Consider the following 23523-nt stretch of genomic DNA (forward strand, 5'->3'; position numbering starts at 1 on the left):
ATATTTATTATATTTAAGAGTGCAAGTTTAGTTATACATACTTAATCACTTATCAGTATATACATGTACTATTCAATGCAATGTATAACAAGAGCAACAACACGTACGAGATTAAATTAAACAATGTATTAACATGTTTTATTTTAGTAACATGCTTTTTCACCTTTACATGATGTTACTGTGCAGTTTAATTTAAACCGATTGTACTATCTCTGTGTGCATGCTCGTCACAAAGATGTGTCATTATTTGTTGGAAAGAAAAATGTTGTGTATAGCTGGCAACTTGCAAGTGTAGATGGTGACTTTACGGGACCATCCATAGCCTCCTCCTCGGATCTGCAACCACAACAAAACTATGTTTTAGTTTATTTCTTGAACTCACCCCAAGTGTGTTCCTTTTTAGCTACCCACCAATTTAATGCACGATTATTCTCTCATAATATCTACAACACACAAAATAAATACAACAAATAAGAAACGAGTAGAAAAAGGTGCTATTTCATTAAAGTAAAAAAAGAAGAAGAAATACTTTCTTTATTTCTATTTATTAATATCTAACTTTAAAAAAAAATTACCATTATTATAACAAAAGTAAAAAAAAAACATAATTGTATATATATCCAAAACATGTAATTGAAAAAAAATTAGGTAGCATATCCGATAATATAATATAGATGATTGGTTATTATTGTTTTTTTAACGTATTCTAGTGGGGAAAGTTTCTCTATTTTTTTTTTTTTATATTTAAAGACTTACTTAATCAAACCATTACACAATCTTTATCTCTTCGCACTTTCAACCAAATTAACCTGAATAATTTATATATTTTTTAAATTAAAATAGTTTCAAGTGGACGTTTCTTTGATAAAATAAATGACGAGAGTGGTTTTTTTTTTTTCCTTTGTTTCATAGGTGGGGCTTTTATGAACATCAAAAGACGTGTGTAATATATCGAATAACGATTGCAAAAGTCAAACTTGTGATTGTAGAGACTCTGATGCATGCTTGCCAAAAATGATATACGAGGGGGCCATATGCTATGTTACTCTAAATTAGACATATAAAATTAAAGTGACATGTTCACTTCTGAACCCTAAATGATATATTTATGGTTATCTTTTCACAAATAATTAAAACGTGTACATGCTTAGGTATGTACAATTTACACACATCATTACAATTAGTTGTTTAACAGGAAATCAAACCGTCACTAATGCTTTCAGTGTTAAAATAATACTACTTTATACATCATAACATATTGTGTTTTTACAAAATTTGTTAATCAAGCAGATAATAATCATGATTCACTGGTATTAATAACATAATAGTTGATTAATAAATATAACCATTTAAAAAGTAATATCATAACTTTAATATGATTAAAAACATAAAAATAATCTATTTTAATAAGTTTTAACATTCAGAATATAAAATAAAAAATCAAAACATATAATAATATTTAATTTTAATATACCTAATAATTTTTATAAAATAAATAAATTTCTAGAAAAAAGTGATAATTATTTTTCTTTCTTTTAAGGGAAAAATTTAAATAATATTCAAAACTAAAACTACCAACTCTTTTAAGCTAGTTTTGTTTATCAATTTTATGTGGTTCACTTATTTTTAGATAGAAATTATGTTTTTATAATTTAATACACTGTATGCTAAACTAGTTAATTCATTCTCTCTCTCCTGTCTGTCGTTATAAAAAACTAATATTATTATAACATAAGATATCATACTAGACATTTTACATTTCTTTTATCAAGCATCATAAGATTTCTTCAGGTAGCAAACTTGGTTTTGATATATAGTTTTAATTCTTATATTTGGGATGACAAATCGAAGATATCTTCAATTATCATTTTTATACATGTGCTGTTTAAAGGAGTCATCCAAAATATGCTATAATTTAATATTTTAGGACATTGGTTAGAGAATTTATAGCCATAAAAAATTTAAATGATATTTAAAATGCATTTGAAAATTATGATATGCACATGCAAATAACATTATTATTCATTAAGGATTTTCCTGTTGTTTATGCCTTGAGTAGTTTCAATAAGGAGTCGATCAATATCTGTCTTTTAAAAAATGCTAACTTTTGAACTCATATTCATGTGGATACAATATTGTCCAATTTGTTTTTAACTCCAATGGTTAAAATTTGTCAATACTCAGTCAAGTTTGTGTGGTTGACGTCCTGCCATGAATATTTACTGTGAGAATGCTCAGAAGAAACACACAGGGACATGAAATTTGAGAAACAAGATTTTTGTCATGTTGTTTGCTTTACTACATTTGAACTCAAAGAAAATGATTTTTTTTCTCAAAGAGTTACCTTGACATTGATACTAATTAAGGTTGAGTCTCACGTGTTGATAAAATCCGACACAAAACACAATCAAGAAATATAAAAAAGAGAAAGAAAATCTTGGATGTCCAACAGTTTTATATGAATCAAGATCTTGGAAAAGGTGACAATAATTTTAAAATAGATATTTGCTTTTTGTCGTATTTTCTCACCTTTTCTCCTTCTACTTCCTTCTGTTAATCTCATAACAAAATGCAAAATTAGACTCTGCTTCCTTTATTTCGAAAATTTAAAAACTCAAATATATATTGTTATAAAATGTTAGAAGGAGTTTAGTTGTCGAATTAAAAAATAAATAAAATACAAAAAGCAAACAAAGCTTTAGATTGTAAAATTTTGGAACTAAAATCCAATTATGCTGTGGTTACATCATGTTAAATTACAAGTTAAATTAAATCAATATTATATATGACGAATGATGACTAAAAGTCTATTAAATCCTTCAAGAAAAATGGAACTTAAATATTGTGTAATTATAAGACGAACATTAGTTTCAACTATTATACATATATATATATATATATATATATATATATAAAAGATTTTATACAAATATTTTTTAATTAATTTTTATTATGATACTTTCTATAAAAACGACATAACCTAATAAAAATTTGGATAGTAAATCAACAATGTTCTGTTTGTATATAAAAAGTTTTTAATTTTAGACGTATGTGTTTCAATGAAGTTAGTGTATGTGATAATAACTCTACAGGACTTGTAGGACACAATAATAAAGATGTGATAAAAATGATTAGACTTAAAAAAGAAAAATAGCATTTAAACTAACTATAATATACAAATATATTTAAACCTTAATCATAAGTAAAAGAAGGTGAAACATGAAAAACACCTGTAAAAAAATAAGGATACACGAAAAGGGCAAATGAACATGGTCACTGTGACAGTGGCAAACCTTAAAGCGGTTATGAGTACTTTTCAGACCCTATTTATCCCACACAAACCTAACTTGTCTGTTTTGCCCATCCACTCGCACGTGCCATCCATCCACTTCGTCTAGCACTCCTTCTTTCTAAAATCTCTTCTATTTTTCCTGTCTTACTTCGCTAGGGCTATTTATGAATTTGCAGCGCTTAATATGACCAACATGACCTTACCAACTAAGGGGGCTCATCTCAATCGGCAATGATTATGTAGGGCACAACCGTCATTCCAACATAAAAAAAAAAGATGGTGGTAGTTTGGATCATTGAGATGACTTTCTACTCACCTTATCTTTATTTTATTCCGTAGTTTGCGTTTGTTTCCAAAGGACGTATTCAGATGACAATAAAAGCCAATACTTCTGATGACATTGCGTTAATGAAATTAACTCCCTATATAAAACTAAGCTACCATCACAACAAATAATTAAAAAATTAATCATCATCCTCGTTAAAAATACCACAATTTTTTTTTCTATATAACATTGTACAAATCAAATAGTTAGTTTTTCACAAGCATCCATTCATATTTTGAAAGAGAAAAAAGTGATAAATATAAATCGTTAGTCTCTTAAATCACAATCCTTAAATCCAAGGCTTATTGTTCCTATTTTTTTGTTGTTGAGTATATATACAAGATAGGGTTATTATGGTCATTGGAGTGGATGAATATTTGTTGTGTGTGCAATTGGTTACCGATTTATATAAATATGAAAAATGGTGTTAAATAGAAGAATAAGAAGATTAAAAAAAAGTATATATAAAAGGACATTATTGGTGGGGAAAAAAAACTAAAGGAAGAGGTGAAGACCAAAGAAGGGTGAGAGCGACAGCTTCCCTTTCCTCTCTCTTCTTCACTCTCTCTTTCTTTCTCTCTCTCTGTTTATCTGAGACAAGTATGATATCAGTCCCCCAAACCCTCCATCTTTAATTTTATATCGTTGTGAAGCCCGCACTTTCTTTTTAGAGAAGTGATTGCAGAAACATCTTACTACCCAGAGACCACAACATAGAGAGAGAGAAAATTGAGTGACTGTGTTTGTATCTGAGAGAGAAAGAAGGAACTGTAGAAGCTATCGAAACCACCGAGGAGAGGATGTCTGAGTGCTTTCCATCTTTTCATACCCTGCAACTCTAAGAGGTACACATATGTCTGCATACACACACGCCGTGAGATATATACCAGCAAAGCTGAAAATGATAGAGAGGAGAATTTAGCTCTCTCTTTCTCTTTTTCATTTGTCTGTGTGAATAGTATTTCTTGATGTGCTGGATTTCTTTAATTATTCTTCTTATTACTGATCAATAATTCAACCATTGGACAGAAGTAACCAGGATAAAGCTACTGAGGAGGGTTTAGTTGTTTTTGTTGGGACTTGGTGGGCAGAGAAAAGAGATAAAGATGATGGTTTTAGCATGGGAATAAGAACACCGTTACATTCATCCAGAAGACTAGTACTGCACACCATTGCTTTTCTTTTCGATCTTGGATTAATTGTTGCAATTCTATGTCCCAAGATTTTCAACCAGGAATCTTCAGCTTCCCGAATGGGTTGGAGAGAGGAAGGGCGAGTCCGCAGCAGCAGATCCGGAGGGAGAAAGTAAGGTTCGAGGCAGCGCCATTGGTAGGGATAGAGGAAGAGGAACCGGTGTACGAGAGTGCCGGGATGTTGTCGGAGATGTTCAATTTTCCGCCTGCGGCTGCGGCGGAATTGATGGAGCAGCAGCCGGTGACGGCAACGTTTAGGGCGGCGAGGCAGGGTGGAGAGTGGTACGGAAACAGACAACAACAAGGGGTGAATATGATGATGGGTGGATTGGGGGATTCGAAGAACCAAAACGGTGTGAATAACAACCAGCATCAACCACATCACCACCAGATTTCAAGCATTAATGCTGACTCAGCAGCTGCCATGCAGCTTTTTCTGATGAACCCTCAAACGAGGTCGCCTTCCCCTCCTCAAAGCCACGCCACTCCTTCTTCAACACTCCACATGTTGCTTCCCAATCCTTCTTCCAATTCCCTCCAAGGTTTCACCGGTTCGGGCGTGGGAGGGTCTTTTGGGCAATTCACATGGGTTCCCGAGAGTGCTCATCATCAGCAAGGAGGCGTGATGGAAGGGCAAGGTCTTTCGCTATCGTTGTCTTCTTCGCTGGAAGCAGCGAAAGCTGAGGAATTGAGGATGGGGGACACTGGTTTTCTATATTACAATCATCAACAAGGGGGTGGTGTGGGAGCTGCCGGTTCTTCTTCTTCTTCCACAGTTCAATTTCCGTACAAGAACAACAGTCATCACCAAGCATTGCATTTGCAAGGGGTGATAGGACACGACAACAACCAGCAGGGACATGTTGGGTTCGGGTCATCCTCGTTAGGTGTAGTTAATGTTCTGAGAAACACAAAGTATGTGAAGGCTGCACAGGAGTTGCTTGAAGAGTTTTGCAGTGTTGGAAGGGGTCAGTTTAAGAAGAGCAAGTTGAATAGGCAGAATTCAAACCCTAATTCAAATCCCGACGGTGGTGGTGGTGGCGGTGGTTCTTCGCCTTCGTCAAAAGATGCTGGTATTCCTCCTCCTCCGCCTCCTCCTTTGTCAGCCGGTGATAGGATTGAGCATCAGAGAAGGAAGGTCAAACTTCTATCAATGCTGGACGAGGCATGTATTGTAATCTCTCTCTTTCTTTCTGTTCTCCTCTCGCCTTCTCTCCCCATCAAGAGTCAAGGTCCCCCAATATCTTTTCCTTCTAAATTATTTCCTTAATTTAATCCATTAATTAATACTGCATTATTTGTCTTCCAAATTAACAAGAGGATTATAAAGGACACGCTTCTCCTCTCCGGCCGGTATCTTTAATTAATTTCCACCTTTTTAAAAAAGAAAGTAGGAAAAAGGGAAAAGGCCGGCTGGTATAATAGGGTTCCATTTCATAGGATCAGTTGGTAGGTAAGTGTTCCTTATTTTAATTAATACAAAATTGTTTTTTTTTTAATCCTTGGATTTGATTGGTGGGATGACTTTATGTTATTTTATTTGGGTTTCTTGGTTTGGTGCAAACCATGAGACTAACTATTAGGAGAATACGTCCATCAAGAAGCGACGTCCCTTCTCATCAGTAAGATAGACCCCAACACAAGGAAGAAAGCACTCACTCACCTATCATGGAAATATTGAATTCAAACCCATTTTTATCATATCTAAGTTCATCGGAACACATTCATATTCACAGGGGTTTTTCTTATAAATCAAATTCATCCTTTACTATTTCTAATTTTATTTATCTGTGTGCACAAGACTATCAGTTGGAGAAGGTTGCTTCCTAAAAGAAACCAAAACCAAAGAGATATTATTATTCCTGCTCCTTAACAATCAATGAATACTTCACTGCATCCCTATTTTTCCTTGGCTTGGATTTTGTTTTTTTATTTTCCTCTTTCTCCCACACAATCAACCAAATTAAATACTTAGTTGCAAAATTTCTTTCTCCTGTCTAATCCATTCATTTAACAATCATAAACTTATCAATATATATTTAATTTGCCCGGTGGTCTTTCACTATTTGCATGGGTTGGTGCTCTTTTTTTCTAAACTAATAACTATCCACATTTATTTCACATGAGTTGCTTTCCCTTATTAATGCTAAAGTCGGTTCATCTAGCTTTTCACAAACCGCACAATTAATGAGTAAACGAGAGCATGCAAGAACACATCTTGTAGCCTTTACTTTCTCATTTTTATCTTCAACATTTGATCTGTTCTCTCATTCTTTAAAATGCAACGTTGTGAGTATTTTGACGTGGTAATTTTTTGTTTTTTCAGGTGGACAGGAGATACAACCATTACTGCGAGCAGATGCAAATGGTGGTGAACTCATTCGACCTGATGATGGGTTTTGGTGCGGCGGTTCCATACACAGCACTGGCGCAGAAAGCAATGTCTCGGCATTTCCGGTGTCTGAAGGACGCAATAACAGCACAGCTGAAGCAAAGTTGCGAGCTACTAGGAGAGAAAGAGGGGGCGGGGACCTCAGGTTTGACCAAGGGTGAGACCCCAAGGCTTAAGGTTCTAGAACAAAGCCTAAGACAGCAGAGAGCCTTTCACCAGATGGGGATGATGGAACAAGAAGCTTGGAGACCCCAGAGAGGCTTGCCTGAACGTTCTGTCAACATTTTGAGAGCCTGGCTTTTCGAACATTTTCTCCATCCGTGAGTTTTCCTTCCTTTTCCTCTCTTTTCTCTCTCCCTTCTCGTTACTTGTTATCACACGAGGATCATATTTAGCAAACGAACGGGTAAAATATATTTTTAGCAATTTATAAAATGAAAGTAACATTTGTTCCAGCACTTTGTTGAATATAGAATAGTACTATTTTCCAGTAGAAGTAATGTGTAAATAACGGTTCTTGACTTGAGAGTTAAAGGTAAGAGAGGGTATACAGAAAATGGTGTGATTGTTAAGAAGAAGAAAACGCAGCAGGTTTGTGTTTATTTGAAAAGATAATAAAGAGACAAAGAAAGGGAGGAGATGTGGCAGAAGGAAAGAGAGAATCTAAAAGGCATTATTTATGTGCCCAACGATCGTTTAGATGAACAGTAATGCAGTAATATTGCAGCGTCCTTGGATGTTGTCTTGGCAGCAAAAAGGTGGAAAGATGCATACAGCACGTCGCTGCTTTAACTACGATGAATTTCTTCTGGGTATCTTTTTTTTTCTGAAATTGTTGAATAGATAATTAGATTAGAGATTAAGCGGAAGGGTGGTGGGGGAAGGGATAAAGTAGAGACAGTGATCAGTGTGTCCAGTAATCTGCTTTACTTCTGGCATGGCAGCTAGGACATAGATCTTTCTTTCTTTCTTTCTCTTAGATTCTCACGCCCACGAAGGGAAAGAAAGAAAGGTTTGAAACTGAGCTAGGTGTACAGAAAGCTCCGTGTCCTTTTACACAGTTAAGGCAGGGACTCTGATGTCATTTTCTGGTCTCTTTCTCAGGTATCCAAGCGATGCAGATAAGCATCTGTTGGCACGACAGACTGGACTATCGCGAAATCAGGTTCCTTCATTTCTTTCTTAACTTTAATCTCTACACTACATTAAAAACACTGTTAAAGTGGCCTCATTAACAACACTAAGTAAAAAAGAAAAAAAGAAAGAGGGACCAGCACTGAGTTCAGATGCAACTTACATGTTTTTGAGTTTTGTTTCTCTGGTTTTTTTTTTCTGTCTCTCTCTAGGCAATGCTGGTTTTATTTTGTTTAATGTCACCTTTTCTCTTTTTGTTCTCATGTCCAAAACTTCGTTTTCTTCTCTGAAGACATGCTTATCTTTTTGTCTAGTTTTAATTTAGTATTGGAATCTTTTACTCACTAGACACAATTAATTCTGAAATGAAATGAACAGAAGTAAGTACAGAAGCAATGAGAGTTATAAATAAATTTGTTGTCTTCAATTCATCTCACTCTCTTCCAATTACTCCTTTCTCTCTCATGTGAAACTGCTCCTCCTCCCAACTACACGTTGTAGGAACCATAAATATGAGGGAATAAATGTGTATTTTCCAGATGTTAATGTCTCTGCTAATGTTTCCAGTCCATGCAGCTTCGTCCCCTAATACCTCTATTTCTATATATATTATTTATATTTTATGTTTTCAAAATTATATTTTTGATATATAAAAGTACAGACATTATTTTACGTTAACACATTTATTTTCACTGTTATATATAAATCTTTTCTAAATTTTGTGTGTTCAGCATTATCATTTATGTCTTTTTTTTATTAGCACATAAGTTTTGCATTCTCAACCACATAGAACAGCAAATAAAAAAAATGAATTATTTGCAATATTTGGTTTTTTTCTATTCCTACTTTATCCTAACTTTGAAGTTTAGTCTCAATAATCTATATTGATCTATAATGAAAACTTGTTTTATCTATAGTATGTGAACTATAAATTTTGATGCGATGATGATATCAAAACACTTAAGGATCTATGTTTTGTCATTGAATATTATTGTTTTTCACGATTTTTTTTATCAACATTATTGTTTTTCATGATAATCCATAATCCAATAGTGTTGTTTATGTCATATACAAAACATAGTATGAGAACTTGTAATTAACCTTGTTCGGTTTATGAAAAGTGAGCGGTCGAGAGAAACTTGACATAGGAAATGATTTTTTTTTTATTGAAAGAACAAATTTATTCATTTATTTAATCATCATTTTATTACAAGGATATCAGGAGTTTTTAACACATTTACTTCTACTTTTAGCTTCAACTTTTTTATCAGTAAAGCAAGAATATCCCATTATTTTTCTTCTATTTTGTTTTTATTTCATCTTCCGAAGAGGTGAGGGGCTGGAGAGAAAAAAAAGAAGAAGAAAACTGTTAATTTGCTGTGCCTATCTTCCATCCAACTACACCCTATATGCACCTATACCCATAGTGGTCAGTGAAAATGGGGAGAGTTAGACTCATTCAACTAAAAACACTGTCCCTTCTTATATGAAACTGGTGATGAATAGTTTCATCTGTTGTGTAACTAATCACATATAATCATTTTAAATCTGTCATCTTTGATGTCCTTTGTGTTACACCACAGAGAAGATACCTCGAAGTCTAATCACACTTTAGCACAAAAAGACAAACCACAATGAGCCAGCAGAAAGGAAGGTCTTGTGTGTCCTTTTTTCTTTTTGTACTCATAGTATTATCAATTAAAATAATAGAACTGAAATTATATACTCGTAGGGTCAAACACACAGTGAAGGTCAACAATAAAAATCTGAAGGCATTCATGCATTCTTGAAGTAGTTCTTGTTCTTGGAGGAGAGGTTGATGTGTTTATATATATACGTAGATTGATGGGTGGAAGGTGATTGTTTCAGGTATCAAACTGGTTCATTAATGCCAGGGTTCGGTTGTGGAAACCCATGGTGGAAGAGATGTACCAACAAGAACTTAAAGAAACAGAGAGTACAGAAGAGAGAGAAAATAACCAAAGCAACAACAGCAATATGAGTGGGAACCAAGCACAAACTCCAAGCACACCAGGAGCAGCTACGACGTCAACAGCAACAACAGCTGCACCACCAACAATCACAACAACAAAACCAACAGGGAAAAAATCCGATATCAATGCCACCGAAAGCGACTCGTCACTTGTTGCAATCAATAGACAAGGCTTCTCGGAAAACCAAGGAAAGCACTCCACCACCACCACCACCTCCACCACTCTCATGGCCTCCGTCAGCGCCACCACCTCTGAGATTGCACCACCCGCCTCGCAGTGCTTCGACTCAGATCTGCCCCCACAGAGATTAATGCCTACTGATGACACGTGTCGCTTGGTCACACCAGATTTTGGGACCACGTCTGCAGCTGCTGACATTGGATCTACTCTCATTAGATTTGGGACCACAGTTGGTGACGTGTCACTCACCCTAGGGCTTCGCCACGCCGGGAACATGCCGGAGAAAACTCCTTTCTCTGTTAGAGACTTTGGAGCAATTTAAACTTCCATCCATATAGTACTACTTCATCACATAATAATAATAATAATAACATTATAATAATAATAAAAATAATATATAGGAAGATGCTTTATCACATTATATTATATATATATCATCAAAAGAAAACATTTTTCCACTTTTAAATTTTCAGTTATTCCTCCATCGGTCTTATTTGCATTGTGGGAGAAGGACAGAAAAGAAAAAGATAATACGATATGAGAAAGGTAGTCTCAACTGAAGTTAGCAATTAATTAGGTGTAATCTTAATATGGTATCTATTGTATAACTGTACAGCATATTGTTTTGCATGATTTTTTCCCCGTGTATGTACTAAATTATTTAAGGTTTCTAGCTTAGTTTGACAAGACTTGATCTAGTTCCTTTTTCTTTTTGTTTTTCACTTTAAGATCATGAAATGTCAAACCTACCCGTTGTCCTTCTACAATTGTTCATTTTAGTTTTATTCCTTGGACTAAAACTTGGCTGTCTTTCATACATGAAAAAGGTAAAAGTCGAATGACCAAATCACTGATAACTGTTTGATGAATGTTTTTAAAAAAAGTTATGTTAGTGGAGAAGTCATAGTGGATATTGCCACAGTTTAGATTTTCAAAAAAAAAAAATTAAATTCATTTAGTATAACAATGACCAATATTTGATTTTTTATTTTGCATGTGAAGATGGAAAGAAGTATATATCTTTTCAAAAGTGGTTTTGTCTTGATTGTGTAATCTAATAAATTTATGTTAATTTTCTTTTACTTTGGTCCTTATAGTTATACAAGGCAATCATTCTTACTATTTTTTTATAATTATTTAACATTTATTTAATTGTATTATTTGATATTTATAGAATTATAATTCGTTTCTTGATATTTGATATAAAATGTATACTCTTCACACGTTAAATATTTGTTAATATCATGTTTTTTTTACTATAATTTTTAAATTTTGTATAAAAATATTTAAGTAATATTGTATCAGTATGGATAAATATAAATACGAATATACCTACTTTCCGATGGACATAAATATATGAAGCAAAAGTTCTTACATCAATTTTTACTTAAAAGATAGATATAAGGATTAAGTTTTACTTTGATAATAACCTTTGTTATTCCTACTAAATCATGCAGAGCACAACCTTCTTCTAAACAAGTTATATTTCACAAAAATAATTTCAAAACTAGAGTTCAATTTAGACAAAAAAAAAGTCGTTGTTTCTAAACACAACTTTAATCATGAGTTAATCCTGTGATAGTTGTATATATGAAGTATGAGTTTCGGTTTCTTTTTTTTATAAGAAAAATAATATTTTAATTCACATCTTTTGACCCATTTTTAATTTACTACTCTCATCACTCTTAAATTATCTATTTTAATCCACTTTTGTATCATTATCCTTTTCGTAAACTGAAATCGGCCTTTATGTTGCACAACTTCTTTGTTTTTCGTTATCAAGTAGAAGTCATGCGTGACTCATTTGTAACAAAAAAAAATGAAAAATCATACATATATATGAAACACATCTCTTTTAAAAAAATTACATCCAACTCGTACAAACCATACACACGACTTAACTTAAAGAAATTCAAAAACTGTGTCAATAACTTCTATAAGTTTAATATTTGCTTAAACTAATTAAAGATATATTCGTTCCATGCAACTTTGGCAACAAGAGCAAATTTATGATTGAAAACCATGATTTTTGTACAATTTGAATGTTGACCTTGAAGTGATCTTTGTAAAACGTGACTTATTTACAACAAAATTTACACTAATTTGATAAAATTAATTTCCAATTATGTTCTTAGTCAGATTGCCTTGAAAGACTCACTTGTTCCTTTTAGATTCCTAATATGATCGTTACTAAAAGAAATGTATATATTTGGCTTTCCAAAATGCAAATTTCCAGTTGAAGATATATAAAAAGTATCTGGATACGAGTTCTGTGAGTGCTCACAAGAGACACCTTTGTAGACTATTGAGAGGAACGTGAGTGATGATATTTATAATAGAGTGGAATGAATTACACATTGTCCACTTATGTACCTCTCTAATTATTGTAATGAATCTTACTACATTATTGATGTAATGCAGGACATGTTACCTCAATCATGCAAGTCAGAAAAACATACATATTGTGTATCACCCTTAAATTCACACCGGGACCACTCCTCATCTACCAATAAGGGAATTTAAACTCCAACGCAACTTATCCACTCTTTCAAAATCAAATTTCTCACTCATAGCGACCAAACTCTTCTCTTCCCGCTAAGAAAAATCGGTGTTCAGATGTTCAATATTAGGGTGTACAGAAGATCTTGCAAACATCACAAGAAAAACCGACCCATATGAAATATAAGGTTGATTAAAATAATAGAAAAACTAAAGTTTTGGTAAACTTCTTGAAACTTTAAGTGGTCATAAAAATGAGTTCTACCATATATTGAATAGAACTATTCTCCATGTGTCCTTTGTAAAAGGTATATGAATGTAGAATTGGACTTAATTTCGATTGCGATAGATAGAATAGAAGAAAAAGACCTCCATAACCTTTTCTAAAATTTTATTGTCATCAATTAATTTTCCAATTAAAGTACTTCAAATCTCATTAAGAGCATAATTTCAATTTATGACTGCGTGTAACGGGAGGGGATTGAAAGAGAAAATTGACGGCTTATCCGAATGGTAGGTGTTCTAATAATTAGAGTTATTGGCTACACAAAAAATGTGTATATATATAACCAAAAAAGTGTGCTCTATAATGGCTGATTTTCATTAGCTATAAAGAAAGTCATAAATTCATGCAAAAGAGTGAGTCACAAACAATGCACAACTATGTCTTGTAAAAATAGTTTTTAATGCGTCTACGAGGAAACACTGAACATATGATCAATCAAATTTAGAATTATATATTTTCCAATTACGTCAGACTAAAACATAAGCATGAAGTGAAGATTCTCAGTTAATTTTATTTCATGATAGATTAAAAAAAACTTCTTAAAATATTAAAATTAGTGTATTTTAAAGATACTATTAAAAATGAATAGTAGAAAATAAAAAGGAAGGCAATTGGTTACTAACCAGATTTGTACGTGTTTGGATAATATTTGTGCACACCTCAATTTCGTTTCTGTTATGTAATTGGTGTGGATAGAACAGATGAACCGGAGTTCGTTATGGTATGGTATGTAAAACAAAAAGCCACACGTTTCTTCCGTAAAAATCAAAATAAGAACTTGCAAAGCAACAATCACGTCTTACCTAATATCTTTCTTGTTCTTTCAGAAACACCGCATATTACTAACCAAAGGTTGTTCTGCAGCAACCATCAATTAAGCTTTTTCAGTATTCAACCATATGTGATTTCACATGAATTTTTCTTTATATGATATAACTAAAGTTTTGGGATTTACGTTAAATGTGTGGGAGTGGTTAGATAGATAGTTACACATTTGGCTTCACTAAAAATCTCATCTCATATAATTTTAACAAGTAAACTTTATAATAAAATTGGTTTATAAAGTAAAATTTATAATTGTTTCACCCTGGAATATTAATGTCTTTGAGCATTAAGGTGGTTAAGTTAATTAATATGAGTAGAAAGTATATTTATGTGGTGTGAACATAAATTTGGTGATACATTAACATTAAGGAGGGTCCTGTAAAGAGACGTATGATGAAGATTGAAGAAAAGGATAGAGAAAAGAAGTGTGGATTATGGAGGGAATCCCTACCCTAGAATTGTTTGTTTGTCTTGTATTGCTGCAACATAACTTGAGTATTGAACAGGGAAAGAAGGTGACGAAAATTTGATACCAGGGCTTTGAATTGGGTTGTTCCATTTAATGAAGGAGCCCACTCTTGCCACATCACAACAAATTGGGCTGGCCCACCATTGTGCAATGTGACCCGTCAACCTTCTTATAACCCCATCGATTCGTCTCAACAAAGAGATAACAATATTTTCATTTTCACATCTCAAATATTATTTTCTAAAATATCGATGCTTTAATTTTATTTTTAATATTTTCAATTCCTAAAATCGGGAAGATAATTTGGCAAATTCTTGTAATAATGATTAAACGAGTTGTTATTATTATATTTATGTTGAGTTAGTAAGTTGATCGATTGAATGTTTCATTCAGGAAATGGAGAGATTATTGGGTTCATTCGGTATTGGGCCAGGCTTATAGAAATCATCACTTCTCAAAGTCAGTTGAAGACCACTGAGACATTCAACTACTTCCCTCAACAAAATAACTCTTTTTTTTTATCGGCATGTTGGACTATCATCATACTTTCAAAAACGGATAAATCATGTATAACCTATGAAAGTAGGCGTGATTGGAAACATAAGAAATATTCTTATTTAAATAAGAATAATTTTGAAATGATCATTCAAGTTAGAAACGCTTTTATTATCTAAAAGAAAGTGCTACAAAGAGTAATTATTATGATACTAGTGCAGAAGGCTTGCACTACGGCTGTTCATATGCGAAAGAATGTGTTAAAAAGGCCTAAAGCCCATTGGGGAAAGAATATAAGCAAAGATTTGCAGGGCTAGCTGTTTCTTCTTTGCACCCCATGATTTGTTCCCTACACCCCCATATTTTCGAAGTTTTCAATTCGGCCCTTCTCTTTTTCTAAGACATATAGAAGATTGAAAGTGTGATTAAATAATACACATTCTTGATTTTTTTAAATATATTATCCACAATATTATGTAAATAATACTTATTTTACATAATTCTAATTTACTGTCTAGGCCTTTGCTTTTCCGCCTTTGATGATTTTGGGTAAAAAGGTTGCAGCCCGGTGACATAGGAGATGGACACAGATTTTTCGCAGTTTCTTTTTGCATCTCTATCATTTCAACTTGTATCTTCATAAATTCTTGTAAATTTTGTTTTTAAAAATATATAATTAAAAATGTATGTTTAATGTAATATATAAAATTATATTTAAAATATAATTAATTGTATTTCAAATTATATCATCGGAATATAAAAATTTGTCGGAATGCAAGGAGAAATGACCAAGATTTTCTTTCCTTAGTGTATTGTTGGGCCATTCTGTTGGGAGATTTTTATTTCCTTTTATATGTTTTGCTAAATTGTATTTGATGTGAGACTTCAAATCTAAAATACAAAGAAATGAAAGACAGGCTTTTGAACTTGAAATTCACAACCCCTGCAGACACAGAAAAGGACTCTAAGAAAGAATGAATGAATGAAAATATCCCTTGGCTAGGTATGTAACAGAGTGTAAATTAAACTAGCCTATTTATATTCTATATAATGAGCATGACCATACCACGTAGTTAATAATGTTAGAAAAACAATCTAATAGGGAAAATATAAATTTCATGAGTAGAAATAGCTAGAATATACCACCATTTATGCAGAGTAACCTTATTATTTATTTGATGGTTGAAAAATATTCACTTCTTTATTTTACTGTCTAGTTTAGGATTGAAGTATCTCCATACCTTGTTCAGAAAAGTGGGATTTACTTCCACCATAACTATTAATTAAAAAAATAACCAGTAAATTTATATTTGAATGTATGTACTTGTATGATAAATTAAATCTTTCATTTTAGAAAAAAGAACTAAAAATCTTTAGTATTTGTATAATTACTAAAAGTTACAATTCCATGAGTGATTGTATACATGAAACTGGTTAGGTTAGCAGGTGGAGGTAAACCAGAATGGCAAATCAACACATCATTTATAATTCCTTGGAATAGTCACCTTAAAAGAGAAACTCAAAATCCAAAACCATTTTAAGATCTATTCATGAACACATCAAATGGTGCTTTGACAGCAGCATTCAACCATCTGGCATGGCAGTACCTTGGCCTTCCACATAGGGTCTTATGAAAGTCCTTCGCCACCACACCTCAAAAGCTCTCTGAAGATTGGGACAACCATCACCAGTTTTCAAGAAGCTTCCAACCCAAGAAAGCAAAATACTCTGTTGATCCTCCAAAGGCAAGGTCAGAATTGTTCTTCCAATTCCTTCCTCCACAAGTTTCCTATCAAATGTCCTGCACCCGTGCTGCAACCAGTTGTAGTCATTGATTAGAGGCTGCAGCCATGTCTGCAACAACAATTGGCGTGTGTTCTTCGATGGCAGAACCTCCCCTCTTCCTATGCTCACATATAATCTTCCAGAAATGCAGCTGACATGATAGCGAAACGCAATTGGAAGCTTTCCATGTAGTGCTGCCAATTCCTGATGATTTGCCCACATCACTGCAAAATCTTCAGCAGCTTGTTTATCGATTAAAATCTCCAGCAACCATGACAAGTTATCGGCTTCAAGAGCTATATGTTTTATTACAGGTTCTTTGTTATCGCTAGGCATGTCTTTGAACTCTGGTTCTGCAGCTTGGTTGAACACACACAATAATGAATCCAAACACCTTCTGCATGACTTGTAAATCATGTCATTACAGATCTCCACTGAACCTGCAGAACTTGGAAGACTATTGTTCTCCCTAAGCAGCTTTAGAACAATGGATTTCATCTCTCGGCGACCTCTCTCCTCATTGCTTTTCAGAACAAGTTCAACAATGTGGGAGAGAGTATCTTTTGGGACATTGGAAGTATCCGGAGAAACTCGTTTTAGCACCGGATTGACCCCGATTCCATCTCCTTGGAGTCGTAGAACTGTTGAAATCACCTTTTCTTCTTCTTCCTCTCCATTCCAAGGGACTGCTTCCAAGTACTCCAAACATGATTGGATACACGAGCTGAAACCAAGGAATTCTGCAACCTGCAGCATAGTTTCTTATTACAAGCCTAGCAATGGTGTTTCGTCAAGCACTATCCAATGGCTCATTTTCTAGCAAAGGATAAATTGCGAAACAAGGATGAGAAAGATTTAACATGAAAACAATGTTTAGCAAGAACTTATGACTCAGGTCTCAGGCTCTACCTTTTCATGAAGCCTTGTAGAGAACAGATAAAAAATATTTTAACAAAACACTATGATCAACAGGGGATAAGGATTACCTTATACTATAGGTGATCTTCCTAATTTTAAAAGATGAAAAAACCGAGACACAAAGGTTATATCTTGACCATCACCACAATTCTCAGCAATAGCACATTCCACTATTCAACTCAACTTTTAATCTTGCCGTGGGAATTGTATATTAGAAACACATAAGCATTTCAAGCTACCTATTTGTGTACTTGTGAAGAGTTACAATGTATCTATACATTTAACAACAATAATTTTATAAATACATGTAACACATTGATGACTTATCATCATCGTTATGGTTCACGTATATAGCACATTTTAACTACTGATTTGCATCAACGGTAGTTAGCAAAAGAGGTAATTGAGCATGTATAAAAAAATGGCACGACAAAAGAAATTCCTAGTTCGCTTATACCTTTAAGATGAGGGTAGAGAAAGTATTATGCTTTCAAGTGAATTAAGACTTCTCAAGAACAAATCATCTGTAAAACAGTCTTTTTAACATAACCTTGATAACATTTTAAAAATAACAATCTTATGCACCGGTTTTCATTACACTACAGCAAATCCAAAATAAAAGATAATGATGATGCTAGCATGCTAGTTTACAATATCATAAAGCAGCCTAAAATACATTTTTTTCTCATGAATAATTCTAGTAAAATGTTAATGAATGACCTTAAGGTATTAGTTAAGGAACCAAAAGTTTAAAGCAGCAAATAAGGAAACATTGAAAACACAAAATTAATTTCCTACTTGCTTTTTAAAGCAATTGAAAGCATCTAACAGAGTGTACTGAATGGTGATGGCTATAAGTTAACAAAACCCATAATTCTAAATACTATCACGTCATCCTCCTAATTATTAAATGAAAAAAGGTATTGAATGCCTTTTATGTTTTCAAAATATTGAATGCATTTCCTTTTTTATTTAATATTTTATTCATAAGTATTAAGACAATAATATAGCATTACTCTACCTTTATTAAGTTTATATTATTCCATCAAGGATAAAAAAAGTGGTTGATTATGTAACAAGGAAAATGCAGCTGGTTGTAGCATTAAGAATGAAATATCATTGTGTAAATTGAAGTTATATTATATCATATATATTACACACACATGTGTGTATGTACTGGGGAAGAAAAAACCATAGTGAAAATATTTATCATATAGGAGGGTGAATTAACTCACGAGGAATACTACTAAACAAGACCAAAAAATAATCCGAAAATTATATTACCAAAAGATTAATAGCATAGAACATACTTCTTCACCCCCAAAAGTATTAGCAGCAAAGCAGGCTGTGATGACAGAGTTAGCAAATTACCTTAAGAATTCTAAGAATGCGAGAAACGCTTTGCTTCATTAGCCGTTGCTTCATTTCTTTGCAGTACATAAGCCCAACAGTTTCAACATATATTTCAACATCCTCACAATCATCAACTTGGAGACATGACAAACCAGATTGTTCAGAAAGTTTATCAGCAAAGAAACTACTCTTCTCCTTTAAAACATCCCTGTGAACACTTAACTTCACACAAAATCCCTGCTTTCCAAGGAGAAGAAGCTTGATATCACAAGTTCCGGGTTCACCAAACTCAATAGCCACCTTTTTTGGCATAGATTCAAGTTTGGGTCTAGGTGCTCTCTGTGCAGGCACAGAAGGGCTGGGTGGAGGTCTTTCTGGATCATCATTACATTGTTGAACATCAGAAACCACCAACCTTGATGGGGCAGGCCCTGCTTTTCTCTCACTCACCGAGACTTCCTTCTTCTGGGAACTGGTCTTTGGAGGTGGTGGAGAGGGTTTGAGTTTATTCAAAGGGTTTTGAGGCTTCAGGCTTTTCTGGAACCCAACAGGAGTAGGGCAACACCAAAATCCTTCAGGGGTGACAGCAATTGGGACATTTTTAATCTTTGTTTGACCTTGCTCTACCCGGGTAATCCTAATATCCCCCATAAGTGACAAGGATTCACACTAATTATATGAAACAAGATATAGCATCACAGTGAAAATGATGCAGTGGAGACAAGTCTTTGTATCCCTACTAAGCAACTAATATCTTTCCCCTCATAAAATATGGAAAATAAGCAAAATGAAAAGCTGCAATCTTTGAAGCTGATCTACTTCCCCTAAAAGAACCGGCGCCACTGCATTTTAACACAAAGTACATGAAACATGAGGAATGTTCAATGGACTGAAAAATTTTATATTTTTCTCTAATGGGAAAAGGGATATGAACTGAAACCAAAGCAGAAGCATGTAATTTCTTTTCTATATTTTAACAAATAAAATGGTTGGAGCGTTTCCAAAAGTACAATATAACCATGAAATTCTATATCTGACCCCATCAAAGTGAACCGGTAATTACAGATCAGCACACAGAAAATGACCCTTTTTCTCTCTCTGGACACTAGTCACAGGTAAATGGCAGAAGCAGAAAACTTACCAAACATTGGTCATATAAGAAACCTAGGAAACCTCATGTCATATCTAACACAACTTCGTTTAAGCTCAGAGCTTTAAAAATGATTGAACAGGAGCTGCAGTGTTGACCATGAAGGAAACCGAAGAACAAAGAGCTGCAAGGAGGAATAACGAGTTTGGTCACTCTCTAGTTCGTGAAGGAGAGAAGAAAAAAGAGGGCACCCAAATGAAACGAAGCGAAATGGACGATGATGGTTTATGGGCTATGTTTTCTACTTTCCACTTTGCCAGTTCCATGCTTTTCATGATTTGGGTCTCAGAATTCGCATCACTTGGCCCCTCAGACTCGACCATTCATCTTCTCTCTAATTAAAAAAACAATCTTTTAAAATGAAATAAATAAAAATGAAAACTTTTCCTCTAATCCGGTTTTTCCTTGCTGGAGTTCCCTCTATGCACAACTCAGCATGCCTCTCATTTTATGGTTTGGTATATTTATTTATTATTATTGGTGTCATATTCTGGATTCTTTATATATGACACTGTTGCTTTTGTCATGATGCACTCTCATGTGGAGTAGAGTAAAGTTAAAGTAAGCTTGCTTCCTTGTTGGATAGTGCAATTACCGTTATGCCCTGAAGGTGTAGCTGAGTTGTAACAGTGCATGTTGGGAATGTTTAATGGAAAATTAAAGAAAGAAGAGGAGAATCTTGATATCGAAGCAGATCTGTGTCAGAAAGGTGTTGATGAGAGTAGTTTCTCACCCTTTTGGTTGTTTTTATTTTGAAAGAAGCAGTTAGCTATGGAATTGTAGTAGGATGGATATAATAAACATGAAAGCGATGGATTGTCCTAAAATCCAAACCCAAAAATATGAATCTTCTAAGAATAGACAACGTTGATGCCATGTATTCAACCTATCACGTTACTTCTATTCTATCCATCAATTGTTTCAATAATAATACATGAACCGATGATAAGTTTAAAGGATTTTACCATCACTTTATCTTTTTGCAACAAATTAACTCGCTTTAAAGGTGAATTAACCTAGCTAACAAGAACAAATACAGGTTGAGTTTGGTTTTCTGTGATGCACTCTTTCATGTTTCCTCAACAAAGAATAAATAAATTTCCAAAAGACAAGTCCTAAATCAAAATAGCATTTTCTACTTCCTTTTACGGTGTAATCAAGTAATTATATTACGATGTAACTTTGTACCATTTTGGTTTTAAGTCATATTCTTTTGATACTGTGTTTTAACCATATTTGTCTTTCTGAAAAGACTGTGTTATCCTTCCACTTTTTGATTGAGTCATGTATTTGTCTTGAATTTATAATTTTAAAGAGATTAAACATTAGATGAGTGGTTTTTTTTTTTTACACTTTTTAAGACCTTTACCCATGAGTTAGTATTTTAACCATTATCTGAAAATATTGTAGTTAATAAAATAAGACCTATGATAATACAACATCCCCTAATTCAAATAACCATTCAGCTATTTCAATTTCAAAACTTTTCTCAAATGAGGATAGAAAACAAAACATAAGACTGGTCACAAGAAACTTGCATATATTAGAAAAAATATTTTTTCTTTTACTTTCAAAAATTATATGTAGGAGAATCTTTAATTAGTTGATATAGTAAAAAAAGTACACTAGTATGTGTAAAAATCATTTTTTAAGTCCCTTAAATTTTAACATTTGTTGCCCACAATATTTTTCTTGTATAACACTTGTGAAATAGTTATAGAACCAAAAATGAATGTTATTTCAGTTCTGTAAATAAACTAAAAACAGTGATATGGATTTTAATGGAGTAATTTGGTAAAAAGATTATACAAAGAAAAAAAAATTGGAAAAATGAAACAAAATTATATAAACCACAATAAATAGGTCTTATTTTATAAACTCTAAAACAGAATTTATTTTGTGGGAAGTTAGAGAGTTGGAATAAAAATCAAATGCTAAGATGCAAATACAGAAGTGATTCATATAATCACATCATCACATGCAATGCTTCTCTAATTGACTACTTGTCTTTATTACTTTCTTTTGCTCTTGGCTATTTTCATTTGTGATTATCTTTTTCTTTCATCTATTACTACTTTTCTTGGTCGGATCATGAAATGGACGTAGAGTTTCCTTATGTTCCTTACAAGATTATTTCTTCGTTATTTCTTGTAATTTTTTGTTCTTCATTGCTGACTTCGATTTCAACAAGATGATAGTTACTTTCTCACAATAATTATAAATTGAACGTGTTAAATAAATTTTATTTTGGATCATGATGGATGAAATATATTTTTTTACTAGTATATTACAATCCATTTAATAAAAATATAATTTGATTCATGTCTTTATAGATGAATATATAATCTATCCATCAAAATTCAATTTTTCTATCATATGACAGATTTACTGATATTTATAATAATTACTAAATTGTACATTTGATATTTACATTTTTGTTTTCCTGATTTGATTATTTTGGCATTTCTTATCTAAGTTGATGCTTGAAAAATGTCTCTTTGTGTAAACCTTGCTAGATTCCCTACCTCTAACAATTCTTTTGTTCAGCTTTTTCAGTGATTTTATGTGAAGTTTAATTTCGTTATTTTTATTAGACACTCTTAAATTATTCCCTGTAGAGATTATCCTAAAGCATTATTGACATGACATAATTGAAGGTATGATAGAAAGTGTTTATTTAAATTTTGCCATGGTGGTGGAGGGTGAAACATTGCATTTTGAAGATGGTGTTTACTTTTGGGGAAAAAGTGAGAAAGTCACAGCTGTAGCAATTTCTGATTAGGAAAAGGCCTGGACAGAGAGTAGATATTCAACAATTTTTTGGTTCTTTTGATGACATCTTTTATGCAATTAGGCATAGCTGTGTGTGCCGTGACTTCAGTGCAATCATAGAGATTTGCAGCGATTCCATCCAACTTCTAAACAAAGAGAGGATAGAAAGATAGAAAGATAGAAACGTGTTTTCGTCATCAGTCATCAGGAATCACAAATTCCAATCACATGATAACTGCCCTCTGCTGCCCTGGAATTGTTGCCTTTTTGGCCCACAAAGATTCACTGCTCCCAAATTTTGATGTTACTAATCAACCTTCTTCCATGTGCTCTAAACTTTTTAGCTTAATAACATCCTATTTTATTATAGAGATCACAGTTAACTATGTCCTATGCACCTAACCAATTATTAGTACCAAACCATAACACACTATGTTAGGTTAAGCACAACTCAGTAGCTA

The 23523-nt window shown here is 33.2% G+C and overlaps 2 protein-coding genes across 3 annotated transcripts; one reads left to right on the forward strand and one right to left on the reverse strand.

The window, feature by feature from the left end:
• Positions 1–4094: 4094 nt before the first annotated feature.
• LOC114171016 (BEL1-like homeodomain protein 4) lies at positions 4095–11197 on the forward strand. Of its 2 annotated transcripts, none has more exons than XM_028056327.1 (5): positions 4095–4462; positions 4647–5975; positions 7137–7522; positions 8307–8367; positions 9920–10189. In XM_028056327.1, the coding sequence occupies exons 2-5, from the start codon at positions 4830–4832 to the stop codon at positions 9938–9940; spliced, it is 1614 nt and encodes a 537-aa protein (XP_027912128.1). In that variant the 5' UTR covers positions 4095–4462; positions 4647–4829; the 3' UTR covers positions 9941–10189. The 2 variants fall into 2 exon arrangements, with proteins under 2 accessions (XP_027912128.1, XP_027912127.1); XM_028056326.1 differs by lacking the exon at positions 9920–10189 and adding an exon at positions 10206–11197 and having other exon boundaries at positions 4096–4462.
• A 5235-nt stretch (positions 11198–16432) lies between these two features.
• LOC114173602 (BTB/POZ domain-containing protein At3g50780-like) lies at positions 16433–20718 on the reverse strand. The gene is made up of 3 exons (XM_028058090.1): positions 20282–20718; positions 19159–19982; positions 16433–17616 (listed from the first exon to the last, which is right to left on the reverse strand). The coding sequence occupies exons 2-3, from the start codon at positions 19789–19791 to the stop codon at positions 16669–16671; spliced, it is 1581 nt and encodes a 526-aa protein (XP_027913891.1). The 5' UTR covers positions 19792–19982; positions 20282–20718; the 3' UTR covers positions 16433–16668.
• Between the last annotated feature and the right edge of the window lie 2805 nt (positions 20719–23523).

Source organism: Vigna unguiculata, chromosome 2, assembly GCF_004118075.2.
Source record: "Vigna unguiculata cultivar IT97K-499-35 chromosome 2, ASM411807v1, whole genome shotgun sequence".
NCBI classification, from domain to species: Eukaryota; Viridiplantae; Streptophyta; class Magnoliopsida; order Fabales; family Fabaceae; genus Vigna; species Vigna unguiculata.

Excerpts from the sequence above, each read along its gene's own strand:
- LOC114171016 (XM_028056326.1), top strand. The coding sequence starts at position 4,830 with ATGTCCCAAGATTTTCAACCAGGAATCTTCAGCTTCCCGAATGGGTTG. Across the intron at positions 5,976-7,136 it reads TTCTATCAATGCTGGACGAG|GTGGACAGGAGATACAACCA; the intron begins GCATGTATTGTA and ends TTGTTTTTTCAG. Across the intron at positions 7,523-8,306 it reads TTCGAACATTTTCTCCATCC|GTATCCAAGCGATGCAGATA; the intron begins GTGAGTTTTCCT and ends TCTCTTTCTCAG.
- LOC114173602 (XM_028058090.1), bottom strand. The coding sequence starts at position 19,791 with ATGGGGGATATTAGGATTACCCGGGTAGAGCAAGGTCAAACAAAGATT. Across the intron at positions 17,617-19,158 it reads GCATTCTTAGAATTCTTAAG|GTTGCAGAATTCCTTGGTTT; the intron begins GTAATTTGCTAA and ends ACTATGCTGCAG.